This window comes from Pempheris klunzingeri, chromosome 9 (genome assembly GCF_042242105.1).
Source record: "Pempheris klunzingeri isolate RE-2024b chromosome 9, fPemKlu1.hap1, whole genome shotgun sequence".
Lineage (NCBI taxonomy): Eukaryota > Metazoa > Chordata > Actinopteri > Acropomatiformes > Pempheridae > Pempheris > Pempheris klunzingeri.
In genome coordinates, this window is record NC_092020.1 from 14,468,940 (window position 1) to 14,484,496 (window position 15,557).

Sequence of the window (15,557 nt, forward strand, 5' to 3'; positions counted from 1 at the left end):
GAGGTTCGTTTCAATGGCTGCTGGGTGTTAAATGTCTTCCCTGGGGGGGATTTCTGACTGTTATCGCTTCCTGTTTGTTGTCATGTCAAACTGTGTCGATCAAGACGGCAGAGAGTGAAACTGACGCCCGACGGGGGAGCGCACTGAGCGGGCAGGGCGATGTGAGGACTGGGGCGCTTAAATCTTTTATCTGAAGAATGGCCGCTTCGGCGATAACAGGATTGTCGTACCCCCAGTAGCTCCCGACCCATATTTCCGAGGAAAACGTTGTTTGCAGCGCTCTAGAAGAATTAAGGGGGGACTCTGCGCTCTTCAGCCGGTTTCCGCTGCGCGCAATCACAGCTCCAGGACCAGCGGTGCGCTCTGGCAGAAAGCATCCAGCCTCCTCATCTCCGGGCTCAGACCGCAGTCAGCGCTCCTCTCCATGCCTCCGAGCCTCAGCTACCGCTCCTTATTCACGGAATCCCCTGCAATGAAACCGCTGTAATCCAGCCTGGCTTTTTTCCCCCTTTCCTTTTTGTTTTACTCTTTACTTACTTCACATTAAGGGCAGAAAAGGGGAAAACCGGAGCGAGAAACACTCCAAGTTTTCGCGTGTCTGTCGCACTGGAGGGGAGGAAGCGATGGCAGTCCCGGTGAAAGCAGCCTTGGCTCTCCTGGTCCTCACCGTGGCAAGTGAGTAATCCCCTGAAATCCTCCCGGAACGGGACAGGGGGGCTTTTACTTTGCGTGTGGGGCTTTAATCACACAGTCTTGGGCTGTTGGTTGTAAAACAGTCCCCTCTCTGTGGGCTCTGTGCATGCCAATTAGAGGTCAGGGAAGTCTGTCTTATTCAATGAGATTAGAAATGACATTTAAATAGCACATGTGCTTCATAGTTAAAGCACCACAACTCCTCTCCTATACGCCTGCTCTTTGCTCTTTGTGAGTATTTGCGTTTTGGGGAAATGTTTAAGCTACATTTTTACTTTACAGACAGCACGTGATACCGGAAAGCAGGCCGGTGGGGAAAATAGTGGCATTTCCTTGCGTCAGACAGTTTAGCACGTGATTTTTCAGTACGCCTCAATAAACTAACTTGCTCCTCTTTAAACAAAAAAACCCACGGAGTCATAATGGGATCGATTTATATGGGCGTGGGGTGTGATGTTTGATATGGGCGCGTTGCTTTTTGCACACATTTTTCCTGTAGTCCGAGGCTGTAATTTAAACAACAAATCCAATAACAATTTTAAACCATTGGGCGTCCTCTCGTGACTCACTAAGAAGCTGGATGCTCTAATTGAACACACACATGGGAATTTCTATCTACTTGATGAAATCTCATCGTGGCCCCCCACTGTGCCTAATGGCCTGCAGGCTATGCCAAGGCCCTCTGATTCCAATAACGGGGATCTAACCTTTTACCTTAGTGTGCCTCTATCAGATGATGTACAGTAGAGATCCTCTATTTTGTTTCTACCAAACCCTCACGAGGAACTGTCTGTGGTCCCGAATCCGGCAGTAAGGGGGAATCCCACACAGGAGATGTCCATGGTGCTGAAATGAGATCTCAACGTGTCAGTGCATAATCTGCTGCAGCACTGAGCAGGACAAACCCCAGTACCCACTGTGTCTGCTTCCTCAAATTCACTGAGCGTGATTAAATTAATAGATTTATTAGATGTCATAATATGGGCATGTTTTCATTGGAATAAAGGCATGCTGTGTGCAGATACTAGAAATATGAATTCACATGTGGGAATACCTGAGGTTAGTTGCATTTCTAATAGAAACTTCAAGGCTAAAATGACCCAGTCAGTTCAAAAGAAAGACACTCTCATTTGGGATTATTCTGTGCAACTTTGTTATTTTGGAAAAATTAGATCTGAAAACAAAGTGGGTAATTACTGTACAGAAAGAAAACGTGTCCATATTAATATATAATGAGTTAGGTGTGTTTATTTAAAACAGTATAAACATGCTGAAGTTCATTTGGGGGACATTATGCAGATGAACTTTTTTCTTCTTTTTATTTTCTTGTCCTTATGACCTTTCAGTTCTCTTTTTCATTCCTTTCCTCGAAACGTACCTTAGTTATGCACCTGAATCTTGCATTTCTTGTGAAACTTGATCTTTGGAGCCAATTTGCTCTGCTGCTGAGTGTGGGCCTTTTGCAATCTATACATTTATTAAGTTTAGTAAGTCTTGCCACCCCTTTTTTCCTTCCACACTTTCCCCTTTCAGATCCAACTTGGTCTTTTTTCTATCACACCTGTGCTCTGACTGCAGCTGAGGCATTGCATGACGGTGGCTCTGTCACTCCTATCAAACTTCACTGTGGCTGCTACAGTAAAATGAGTAACCCCAGGCAGCCACTTTGTTGGGATGTATTTGCTCTCTATCGCCTGTTGTTCCTCTGTCCTTCTCACTCTTTGTCCCCCTCCCTGTCTCTACCTGCATGCTACATTTCTTCCTATATTTCATCTTACATTTTTCCACTCATGCCGTAATCTATCTGACATTGAGGTCCTCATCACACACCCCTCTGTCTCCTGTCCCTCCGTCACAGCAAGCTGCATACTGTATTAAATGTGCCAATGTGTGCTACAGCTACCCTTGATTAGATGTTTTGGCCATTAAAAGCTTGCACAATACCTAGTAGGGCAAGAGGATAGCGTGTGATTCCCCCCTCACACAACCCTGACTCTGCTTCTCGGTAGCCTCTGGGTGAAGCTTTCTATGTGGGTGGGCAGAAGCATGCAGCTCTAAGTTTTGTCCTGGGGTTATTCCAAGGCTGTTGTTTTTCATGAGTTTAAAAACTGCTTTCTCATAACTGCAGATGTGTGTTTGATGAAGAGCGCCCCGGCATCAGTGAGTCAACACTTCATAGTAAACTATTAGTCACTGTGTTGGCACACTTGCTTGGACGTTGCTCCTTGAATGACAGACAGAGGCGGATGAAGAGAGGGATCAAAGTGGGTTCCAAGCATGAGAGAGAGCTGCATCAGATGCACTGAGAAGAAACTGGTGCAAACCTAAGCAGCAGTTGTGACATTGAGGGAACTCAGAACAGCAGACAGACACTTTTCGCCGACGGAAAGACATGAGGGAGAGATAGAGGACAGATTAAAAAAAAATCAATGTACTAACAGAACAGTTATCCACAATTTTAGGACAAACAACCAACAGAAATCCCATAGGATACTAGAAAACACAAAAAAATCTCTCGGGCAGTGCTGTGAGCAATATGAAACATATAGTTGGAACTTAACCATGTGGCTACAGATGTGTATGAACGGCACGTGGGTGACTTTTACAATATGACTGATAGGGGCAACGTACTGAGCACAGCCAAAGACAGCTGAAGCCTAATTTGTTTTGGCCTCAGCAAGGCCACCCCAGATGGCAAGGCACTGAATAATTCACTATCCTAAAAAAGAACCTAAAGGATTCAGAATTTTGAGGCTTTTTCTCTCTGTACACTGGACAGATGACGTAGCCTGTCCATCCATCTGCATCACCTAAACGCAGCCGTGTGTCTGACTGTTTTCTGTTACGATTTCACATGTACTTTATGCTGTAATAGAGATTATCTGTTGATTTTATCTGGTTGAAAAAGTCTCAGAGAATAATCTTTGATTGCGGTTCAGATTCTGCTTGTGAGATGATGGCATTTTTATTTTAGCGGCGATGAATTATTGAGGTGTGGAGAGTGCAGCGAGCCGGACAGGAGTGTGTATGTGTGTGTGCATACATGTGTGATGAGACCTCCTGGTAGACTCCCTAATGCTCCGTCTCTACTTACATCAACCTCATACACATCTCATTTTAGCCTCATCTACCTTTTTAGCATTTACTGTCAAGCCCCGTACATTACATCATTCTATACTGCCCATACTACTGTTTCTCTAACATCCGCAGTCCTCTCCACTGGTCCCATAAAGTCATTTGTCTTTCACAGTTTAGTAATTTTTTTTGTGCTGAGTTTATTTTTATGCCAGAACCTTTACATTTTTTAGGCATTGTGACATCTCCTGTTTTTCTCAGGCAGAAATCAGAGAGCAGCCAGAGAAAAGCGAAAGCTGAGGCCACAGAAGTAAACACCACACACAGGTCAAACTACTATAAAGATGTGTATCTGAATTGTAAATTGGATCTATATACCTAGCAATCCTTCAGTCCTATTAATAATCATAATTGATCAAAATCCTGTATGTAAAAGGGCTAAACATGTATATGTGTTTTAATTATGTCTACAGCCACTGACATCTTAGTTTCACTCCATGAAATGCATTTCTGGACATCACTGATGGTTCTGGTTCATGAAAATTCTGTACCAGAGAGACGCAGGATGTACGGAAATAAATGCTTCAGTTTAATCTAAGAACAATCATAAGAAAAGTAATGACTCTGAATGCTATTGTTTTTTTTTTTTATTGAAAACTTAGATTAATTAATAAGGATAACTAATAAGGATTTGATAAGTTGTGATGTTAAACACTTTTTGTGCTTAGTTTTTCTAAATAAAACCAAACAACCTAGCAGCCTCCTGTATATGTCATATGCTAATATCAAAGAGTTACTCCAATGATTTAGCATAGAACTATCATGAAGGTGACAAAATTGATGCAGCAGAGGCTGAGATATCCTGATTTTTAGCACCCAGTATGGGTCAAGCTCCAAGAAACACTGGATCCCACATTTTGTCATTGAATAAAATACAACAGAGGTTTCTGACAATTCTGTAAATTTTATGGCCCCTCACCAGTTTTCCACTGCTTGGCGGTTGAGCAGCTCTTGCTTTTTAACGAGGCTTTAATCCAATTAAGAAACTGTGACAAATAAAGCTGTTTAGCAAACAATGAGCAAGACCAACAGGATTTATACAAAGTGTGGTCTCAACTCCCAGGTTGCCAAAATCTCAAATCACACCAGTTTCTTTTAATTACTACAAGAAATCTGCAGCAGTTTGCACCCTTATTGGATAAAAGCAATTATTGTCAGGCTGTCAACCCCATCAAGCAAACTAATGAATCACTGTGATTTCCCATGAATCACCGTAATACATCATGATCCTATTTCATTTTATCAGATAATTATACTAATCTGGGAATTGTTTTGGCTCACAATCCTTGCTGTTGTTCGTTGTGTCTGTGTATGTGTGTGTCTGTCTCTTTTCTGTGTACTACCCTGGCAGACGGAGCTCTGTGTTTCAGAGCTCTCTGAAGGCGTTTGCCCTCGAGGCTCAGTGTAACGTCATAGCTGCTCAGACTTTGGACACTTCTGCAGATGGAGGCCTGCTGGAGGTTAATGTGGACTGACCACATGGAGAATATATCTCCCCTTGCTGCACCTGTCTTTAAAGCTCAGTGCCTCTTCTTTTAACTTTCATCCTGACATGTCTCAGAAAACATTTTTATCTTGAACATATATTGATATGACAGCTGATACCATTTCTGAAAACCAGTGCAAGTAAAATGCCAAGATAAACAACATTCACAGTTGTCCGAAGCTGCTAACTGCAGAGTTTTGAGATGTCTAGAAACAAATATATTGCTGATGTCAGATCAGAAGTGTTTGCACAGCTGTTTCAATATGAATGCTTGTCTAAATCACAATATATAACCCTGAAAATGGTGTGCTCTTTGTTGCTGAAATTAAATCTTTAAGCCATCCTAAGTAAGAGGATGAACTGGCAGAGTTCTTAAAATCACCTCCAAAATCAAATATGTTTTTTGGTTGGTTCAAGGCAAAACTTCTGTGGCCCGTTAATGGCAGACCACAATTTTCTCTGTTCTCGCTGGCAAGGCCACAGATACCCCAATGTAAAACACTTAATGGAGGACTGACAGTTCTGAACTCAACTGAGATGAACTGAATTCAGTCTGAACTGAATGAGACAGCAAAATATTTTTATCTAAAACACAATCCTGTGGTTTTAGACTTCTTTTCAGTTTGATTTGATTCCTTTCCATTCAAATCTAAGGACAGAAAGTTTCCAATGGTGTACAGTTTTTAAAGCCCCTTGAAGCAAATATGTGATTTGCGATGTTGGACTATAATAGATAAAACTGACATGACATTTGTAACAACTCCTTTAAGGTGTGGACTCAAATGTGTGACTCACAGAGAAAACAGACAGAATAACAGCCTGTTAACAGTTTAACAGGCTGAATGATCTAAGCCTGACAGGCAGTCAGAACAGGCAAAGAAGTCTAAAGGGTCATAAGGAGGTAGGAAAAAGTCCACAAGAGGAGGACAAAGAAGCAGGTGCTCAAATACGTTTGATAGTCTAACTAACTGCTGGACAGGGAGATAATGGCAGGCAATATAAATGACTGGGAGACTGACAACAGAGGGAAAAATGCAGCTATTGGCATTTACCATGAGACATGTGGTGTTTGGTGTTTTGGGCTGAGATATACACAGTATTGACCTCATAAGTAATCCACCGCTTCCTCTTATGTTTCTTGTCAGTTGTTTATACTGTCCTGTAAGCAGGGAAGCCATAGCATAACAGTCATGTCAAGCAAAGTTAATTTATGAAACACAAACAAGGCGGTCAACATAAGCCCCCCAACATAAAGTGCTTGTATGGGAGAAAACCAAGTTGTCTAGATTGCAGAAGAAAGCTAAGCAAGACAACTGTGCAGGGATAAATCCATCTTAATAAACCTGGATTTCAACAGAAGAACTGCAGAAATGAAGACGTAAAAAGGGGAAATCAGAGCTTTTTTGAGTGTCAGTTGTTCTGCTGACTCCTTCACACTCAGTTCTGATTAAAAATGTTAATTTAAGAAAGCAGGCTTTCTTTTTTAAACAAACCAAAAAAATCTATATAAAAGAAGAAACTCCACATCTTTTTCACAAGTTTAAAAAGTCTGAAAGTCTGGCAACATCCGTGTTTCAAACCATCCACTATCACTGAAGCTCTGTGACCCAGTCAGACATTGTTCTTAAATGATTACAAGGGTGAAATCAGCCCTGGGGCGGCTCAATGAGTGTGTGTGTGTGTGTGTGTGTGTGTGTTGAAATGTGACTCATTATTGTCATATGGACTGCAGATTGCATGCATTGTTACTCTCATTACACAGTCATTACATCTGAGGACATGCAGCATGCTACAGCACTGCAGCTTCTAATTGGTGAGACCTGACAGCACGAGCTTTAAACATCGCTTCACCAACTACTGCTCTGGGCCTGTTTGACTGTGTTTGTGTGTGCGTCTGTTATTGTGGGTTTTCTCATTATACCCTGTTCAGCTATATGGATAATCAAGAGTAGGTCAGCAATGATCAGGGAGCTCAGAAAGAAGTCAGTATAGAGAAGAGTTTTGATAATAAAGTCAGGCTTTGTGGCACTTCAATTTCTTTTCAAGGACTTTAATTGATAGACTGAGGAAGAAGCTCTTTAAAAAAAAAAACACTGCTAAACTCCACTTAACTTTCACTTCTAACTTTAGTCCTCAACCATCAGTAAGATGCCCACTATGCTATTGTCCAATTTATTTTGACTTCAGAGTCACATGTCACCTGTTCACTCTCACTCACAAGAGAAAAACAAAAACTGGTACATCACTCTGTACCTCTTTAAGGTATGATCCATCCCAGCAGACTGTAGAACTGGAGAGTTGAATGTTAGCTTGCCGGAAATGTAAACAACCACTCTGACACAGACTTACCTACGTACCCACACACATCTGTAAGAGTCAATCAGATATCACCCTGTGCATGTGGCCCCAGGTGTCCAGTCATCATACCTAATCGTTGTAACACATGCACACACACACATTATTCAATATAACCCTCAACACACAATACTTACTCCTCTGAGATGATGAAATTAAGGGCGTCAAGGTGTCAAACAGAATGTGGTTATATAACCAGAAGATTATTTAGCATTAATCAAATAGAATACATTGCAAAAGCTCCAATGAGGATTTGACAGAGGTTGGAATTGTTATGGGATATGCTGTTGTTTTATGCTAACAAAATTAGCATTTTCCTTTGATCTTTACTAGCAGAACAGAGGTTATACCACAGGAAGGGGTCAACACATCTGGTTTTTATAGCGCACCTACAGAAGCTGACCTGTAATATACATTTAGCATCATAGTGTAAGCTAATGTGAGGTATGGTAGGATGCTAATGATGACTGGAATTTAACACCATCACTGGCCTTGTAGTCACACCAAATAGATGGAAATGAATTACCCCAAGAGCTACAAAGTGCAAGTGTGACTAATTTTAAATAACATCTGGAAAGCTAAAAGCTGATTTGTGCATTTATATGAAACTCATCTTGTGTGAGGGCAGCACGGTGGTGCCTCACAGCCAGAAGGTTCCAGGTTCAAATCTGCTGGGCCGGCAGGTTTGTGGTTTCTCCCCGTGTTTGCGTGGCTTCTCTCTGGATACTCTGGCTTCCTTCCATTGTCCATGCAGGTTTGGTTAATTGCTCATATGTGAGTGTGAATGGTTGTCTGTCTCTACCCTGCCTCTCACCCAGTGTCAGCTGGGATTGGCTCCAACCCCCCCGGGGGCCTTAAGGATAAGTGGTATAGACAATGGATAGATCTTGTGTGCATACTCTCATTTGATCCCAAACCTAAACATAATAGTACATGATACACGTCCTGACCTGGTCCATGTAGCTGCTTTCCAACTCTTCTTCTTCTTCTCCAACTTTTTTTCTGTGTGTGTGTGCAGCTGCCTTGTGTGCGGAGGTGGAGGAGCGGCTGGTGAGTCACCTGTTGTCACCGGAGCGCTACAACAAGCTGATCAGACCAGCTGTCAACAATAGCCAGCAGGTCACTATTTACATCCAGGTGTCTCTAGCCCAGCTTATCAACGTGGTGAGGAAACACACACACACACACAAATTCAAATCCACATATGCTATAATATGCTACTGTAGAGACATATCCTACTAATTTAAGATCACTCAAGAACACAGATGGTGGACATTACTCCTTTTAGGAGTGAGTTCAGCCGCCGCCTAAATACTGCAGCCATATTGTCAGCTATTCACAAACTTTTCTGCCTGTCTGTGTTTCAGAATGAGAGGGAGCAGATTATGACCACCAACTGTTGGCTCAGTCAGGTTTGTGTCGTTACTTGTGTTTCTCCTTTCTATGTAAATGTGTGTTTGTGTGTGTGGGGTCACGATTTGTACAAACTCTACATCTTAGGCACAACGATTTGCCTGATTCATATTGATTATAGAAAAACACACACGCAGACACACAACACCATCACATGTCTGTTTGTGGTGGATTCATTGGGTTTGTCAGCTCATGACACGAAGGACAAATATGTCAGTCAACAACTATTTAAAATGCATTTTTGCGAGAACGGGGCTGACTGAACCGATGTGTGTGTTGGTATGAAGAACCTGATATGTTTATGTATGTTTCTGGCTCCATGACTTAAATTAATTTGAATCAATTTCTTTCCTTGTGTACATGTATGTGTGTGGACTCAGGTATGGAATGACTACAGATTAATGTGGAACCCTGAAGAGTACGAGGGAATCAAGAAAATTCGCCTCCCGTCACAACACATCTGGCTGCCAGACATCGTCCTCTACAACAAGTATGTGCAATTTGTGTCTAGACTGTCTCGTGTCTCGTGATGATGATAAGTTAGCAGACAGAGACAGACAGGGACATATTTAAATGATAAAATCTTCATCATCACATTTGGTCTTTGATGACACATCAAGTAATCACATCCCACAGCATGTGGCCTACAACTTATAGCAAACAGGCAGAAATTCTCCTGAAGTCTATACACACTATTCTGTATTCTACATCTTTTGCTTTGTAATGATTCAATTTAATTTTTTGATGAACAGGATTCAGTATTTATGATATTTAAGCAGCAATATGATTTAATACTTGACATTTGTTAAGTGTGATAAGACTCCTTCCATGTCTTTTGGACTTTCTCCCTCCTTGAGAATCGGTTCCAAAATATTTCAGCTGAATTTCATAACATGAATTATGATATTTACATCAGTGCAATCAAATCATAGCCTTTACAATCAAAGTGCCGAGAGAAATCATTATACTTCACATCCAAACTTACCAGCGTGTTTCCTGTGGAAAACAGAACAACATCTCTGTGCATTATTGTGTGTTTTTGCATGTAAAGAAGGAGTTCACACAACGTTAATGTAAGAATATTTCAACATTGTGTGCACATCTACAAATCAGCTTGCAGCTGTACAAAACAGCTGCAAGGGGAAATCAATACTTAAGAATGTCGATGCTGTAATGAAATCATTCAAGGAGAAATTAGCCCTCTGCCTCTATCCACTGGAGTGTTAGCGGACAGACACGAAGGCTTTTGGGCCTCACCTCATCTGTCACACATGTAGGTCAACACCTGGGTCTTTTTCAGCTGCTTGTTCCTTGTTTAACAGTAACTAACTTTCACCATAAACATTCAGTAAATATAGGAGTCCTTGCACTGTTGTCTCAAACCACATCACTGTCACCAATGAACTTTGATGTTTGAGGGGTTTTTTTCTGAGATGATACATATCTAATATTATCAGTGGATATTCATTTTTTAACTTACTTTCCAACTTTATAGCGTAGTCAGACTGACACTGTATTTCTTGGTTGTCAGTTGTGGCTTTTTTATTTTCCCTTTGGTAGACATAACAAAAAAAAACAAAAAAAAATGATGTACTACTACAGCCTGCAAAAATGTGTACGAATACAGCAGTAAAATACAGAGAAAAGCAGGGTTTGAAATGTAGCTTCAATTTCCACATGATTTCAGAAACATGGTGATTTGATTTGTCTGTTTGCTTGAATAGATTGTGGTTGATAGAATGTTAATCAGGAAAGGTTAATCATCCATTAACTTTACTTACTGTGTATACATAATTCTGTCTAATTATGAACATCGTGTTTTGAAATTTAAGGTTTAGAGAGATCTTTGTTCTTACCAAGAAAATTACCATACAAAAGTCAAAAGTCTCCATAACTCATAATGAAATAGAAAAAAACGTAACATATTTGGCTGAATTGATTTAGATTCATCTTAATTTTAATTTTTAAACTGTTACTTTAAACAGTGACACTATGAAAGTCTGCTGTGACCACAAGTGACAATTATAGATGATGAGAATGCTAAAGGCTGAACCACTCTTTAGACCACTGGGGTTAGGGTTGTTTGAATTCAGCTAAAATTCTAAGCTATTGGAAATGTTGCACAATTTGAGAAGAGTTGTATTGTCAGAAGTAGTAATGTGCGTTATAGCCACCATAAGCTAATGGTCATTACAGACTAAGGCTGTAGCAGCAAGACTTCTCTGAAACTTTCAATCATACCATCACATGATTCTCATCAGTAAATGGAGTTTCAAGAATGAACTTTGACCCTCAACCTCTAAGTCAACATGGATGAGAAGCCCTTAAAGTGCATCTACAGTTTGAACATCTACAAATCCATGGAAACTGAGCCAAACTGAGCCAACCGAAGATTGTAATACAATCAAAAGTTCTAGAAAATATGGTGATTGTTTTCTCAGCTACTGCATCCAAGGTCAAGAATGAACAATGAATCTGAGACTGAGATAGTCTGACAGGCTGACAGTTGTGTAGCTTTAGTGTTTTCGTCAGCAGTATTACTCCACCGTTTATAGTGGACTGGCTGAGGAATTAAACTTTTACAAACACAGATTGCTGGTCAGCTGAAGATCACATAAAGAGCATAATGGCTTAAAAGAAAAAATGATAGGAGATGATCAGCACTACTTTACGACACGATGAGGTCAAGATCTCTTGCCAACTCTAGCTGACCAAAGGCTGCAGTAAGCAGGTGGGAGCTCTGCATTTTTAATTCGTCTGCATATTCACAGCAGCCCCAAAGCATTAGAGACCGAGTGTGATGGTTGGATTCCTGACCTACTTTATAATTGATAGGCCACTTATCTATAATGCATCACCTGCAGCCTTGGTGAGATGAGGAAAAAAGTCAGTCTCAGCAAATTTGAGGTGTGCGGGGGGCAGTTGTTGTCATGTTGCTGAGTGTCCCAGGTTGAGCTCCTCCCTTGAGATACTAAAGACATCCTTTAATTTTCAGCACACACAACTGTTGCATGTGTCTGCAGACACACGGTACCAGTCATGAAATCGTTTTCTCAGCGCGCCATCAGTCAACACAGTAAATTGATGCACTCAAGTAAACCTTTTGCCTCTCGGTCATACTGCAGCAATACTAATTCTGTTGTTAATCCGTACTCTGTTTCACTAATAGCTTTAGCCAGCTTTCACCATCACTGACTTGGTTACCAGCTTCCTCCACCATCTTAACCTTCTCCTTACCTCTTTGTATTATTGATTTAATCACACCTTAGTGGGGAATTAGTTTCACTCTGTGTTTTCAGATAACTTACCCAAATAAAACGAATATACTAATACTAACTAATATAACAAGAGATTGTTAATTGTAGATTGTTGATACTGATGCATCTAGAGGTTTGGCCCAAAAGGAAATCACTCTTCGGTGGAACTGCTAACAATTTGCAGACATCAACTAACTAACCCCAACTAAACTAACTAAACCCAACTAAACTACACAAAAAGACGCTTGAACATCATCTCACAAGGAGGTGTCCAGGGGGAATCCTTATATTCAAACCAGTGCGAAGGAGCAGCAGTTCTACTCCAACCCCCCCACCTGGTTCCTACAAGTTTAGGTACATGTACGTGCATCATGTGTGGAGACGGTAGAGATGTGTTTGTATGAGTGAGAGGTCTCTGAATATGATTTGCGAAGATCCCTCCAGTAATCAGTTTCTTTTTGAGTGCCTTGACTTTATCTGTCTCCTGTCTTTTGCTTATCTCCTTCCATTTCCTCCTCTCAGTGCTGATGGGACCTATGAAGTCTCATTCTACTCTAATGCCTTGGTCTCCAACAACGGCGAGGTGGCCTGGCTCCCACCAGCTATCTACAAGTCAGCCTGCAAAATCGAAGTCCGTGATTTCCCTTTTGACCAGCAGAACTGCACCCTCAAATTTCGCTCCTGGACATACGACCACACTGAGATCGATCTTATCCTCCTCAGCGATTTTGCCTCACGTGATGACTTCAAACCCAGCGGTGAGTGGGATATTGTTTCACTGCCTGGACGTAAGAACGAAGACCCTAATGACATCAGGTACCTGGATATCACCTATGACTTTATTATCAAGAGAAAACCTCTGTTCTACACCATCAACCTGATCATTCCCTGCATCCTGATCACATCGCTGGCTATTCTGGTCTTCTACCTCCCATCAGACTGTGGTGAGAAGATGACTCTCTGTATCTCTGTCCTCTTGGCCCTGACTGTGTTTTTACTCCTTATCTCAAAGATTGTGCCACCCACGTCTTTAGCAGTGCCTCTGATTGGGAAGTACCTGATGTTTACAATGGTGCTGGTCACCTTCTCCATCGTCACCAGTGTTTGTGTGCTTAACGTGCACCATCGGTCCCCCAGTACGCACACCATGCCTACTTGGGTTAAGCGTGTCTTCCTGTACAGGCTCCCCTCTTACCTCTTCATGCGGAGACCCGGTAGCTCCAACATCCGCGAGAAGTTCCGGAAAAAACACCAGCACCGATCGTACTCTGACCAGAAGCTGCGTGGAGCGGACGGAGGGACTGGAAGCCCTGCAGGAATGGCAGATTCCTCCTCATCCTTCTTTGTGAACGAGGAGTCAGCCAAACGCTACGGCTGGAAGATCAGCGACTTGTCCGAGAACACAGAGTTCAGGAAGAGGATGACGCTCAAGTGCAACATTGACGTGGAGGATGCGGTGGATGGTGTACGCTACATTGCTGAGAAGATGAAGAGCGAGGATGATGATGAAGGGGTAGGCGGGTGTCCATGTGCATGTGTATCATAAGTCTAAATATGTGCAGCATGCTTCACAGGTTTTATGTTCATCTGTTGGTTTGTCCAGCACTTTGGTCTGACTGAAATATCTCAGCAAGTATTAGATGGATTGTCATGAACTTTTGTGCGGACAGCTGAGGTTCCCAGAAGTTGAATCCCACTGCTTTTTGCAATGACATGATTTTTCCTCTGGTGCGACCTTGAGGTTGATATTTGTTTTTCTGAGAGAAATATCTTGACAACTATTGCATTTCATGGTGCCCAGAGGATAAATCCTCATGACTTTCAAAACACGTCAAATCTTTCATGTATAAAGTGAAATTTCTTAACATTTACATGATGGATTGGCTCAAAACATGATAAACCTGATACCTGCTAAACATCACCATTGTCATTGCGAGCATGTTAGCATGTTTAGATAAGCATTTGGCTCAAAGCCCCCACTATGAGTCTTGAGGTCTTTATATAAAAGTTTCATAATAATTTGTTTTACTGATTCATAATGACAGGGGTTTATTCTGTTAAAATAAATACTGTACATTCTTACCTGTTTTAAAACTGCAAGGACACTGTTCGAACAAACTTTCTGTGCCATTATGCTATTTGATAACTTTATCTTGTGTTTTATGAATGATTGTGTTTGGAGAGTGTGCCTGTCTGCGGGTAGCTTAGTTAAAGACTTTATTATTGTGCTTTTCTTTAGTAATTACACCAAAATGTTGGTGGTGATTCATTTGCACTAAGTTGCATGTGATTTGATACTTGATTTATTACTTTACAGAGCATAAAGATTAGCCAAAACATTGACAAAGCCCAAAGCAGCTACGATACAAAGTGCCTGCCCCCAGAGCAAATCCACCAACGGCTTAAATCAGTGATTTATGAATTTTAACCATTTAATATCATGTCATAGTAGCATCACAGCAGCAGCGTCGTTTAGTCAATTAATAATCACAGCTGTTGACAAAAAATAATATGCAAGGATATAGAAATAGGAATAGAATTGAGTTCAATTCAGTTCACTTTAGATCAGAACAAGAAACACTACAGTGGTGATATTTATCATAATATCCCTCTCTCTGCAGATCATTGAAGACTGGAAATACGTGGCCATGGTGATCGACCGCCTCTTCCTGTGGATCTTTGTGTTTGTTTGTGTGGTTGGGACTGTGGGCCTCTTCATGCAGCCTCTGTTCCAAAGTTACAACACCCCCATTATTGATGACATGGACCATAACTGAAATTTGAAACCTGAACTTTGATCTCAACATGACCCAGAGATGAACTTTGAGTCCCCGCAGAAACAGAGCTCTGACAACATTTTAACACATGAACTCACATACTCACACACTCTCACACACACAGGGAAATGATAATGATGCACTTTAAGCCCTCCTCCACCACCTGCTCCTTTCACCCCTTGTCCTCTTCATCCTCCATATGTCCCGCCATCCTCAGCTCTACTCATCCGTCATTCGCAGAGGAACTTCGATCTCTTTATTTCAGTTCTGAATGAATGATTCTGGTTTATAACAACTTGGGTCAAATTCTCATAGTTGCGGCCATCATTCAGTAAAAAATAATGATTGAGATCGTACTGTTAACCTAAAATGTCTGCGATCACAGATCGACTTCCTGGTTCAACATTGACCTACCTTACTTTTGTTGTTGTACACATACAC

General features: G+C 41.4%; 1 protein-coding gene across 1 annotated transcript; it reads left to right on the forward strand.

The window, feature by feature from the left end:
* Nucleotides 1-623: 623 nt before the first annotated feature.
* LOC139206775 (neuronal acetylcholine receptor subunit beta-2-like) lies at nucleotides 624-15,116 on the forward strand. Its single transcript, XM_070836366.1, has 6 exons — nucleotides 624-675; nucleotides 8,688-8,833; nucleotides 9,037-9,081; nucleotides 9,463-9,572; nucleotides 12,862-13,852; nucleotides 14,961-15,116. The coding sequence occupies exons 1-6, from the start codon at nucleotides 624-626 to the stop codon at nucleotides 15,114-15,116; spliced, it is 1,500 nt and encodes a 499-aa protein (XP_070692467.1).
* The last annotated feature ends 441 nt before the right edge of the window (nucleotides 15,117-15,557 follow it).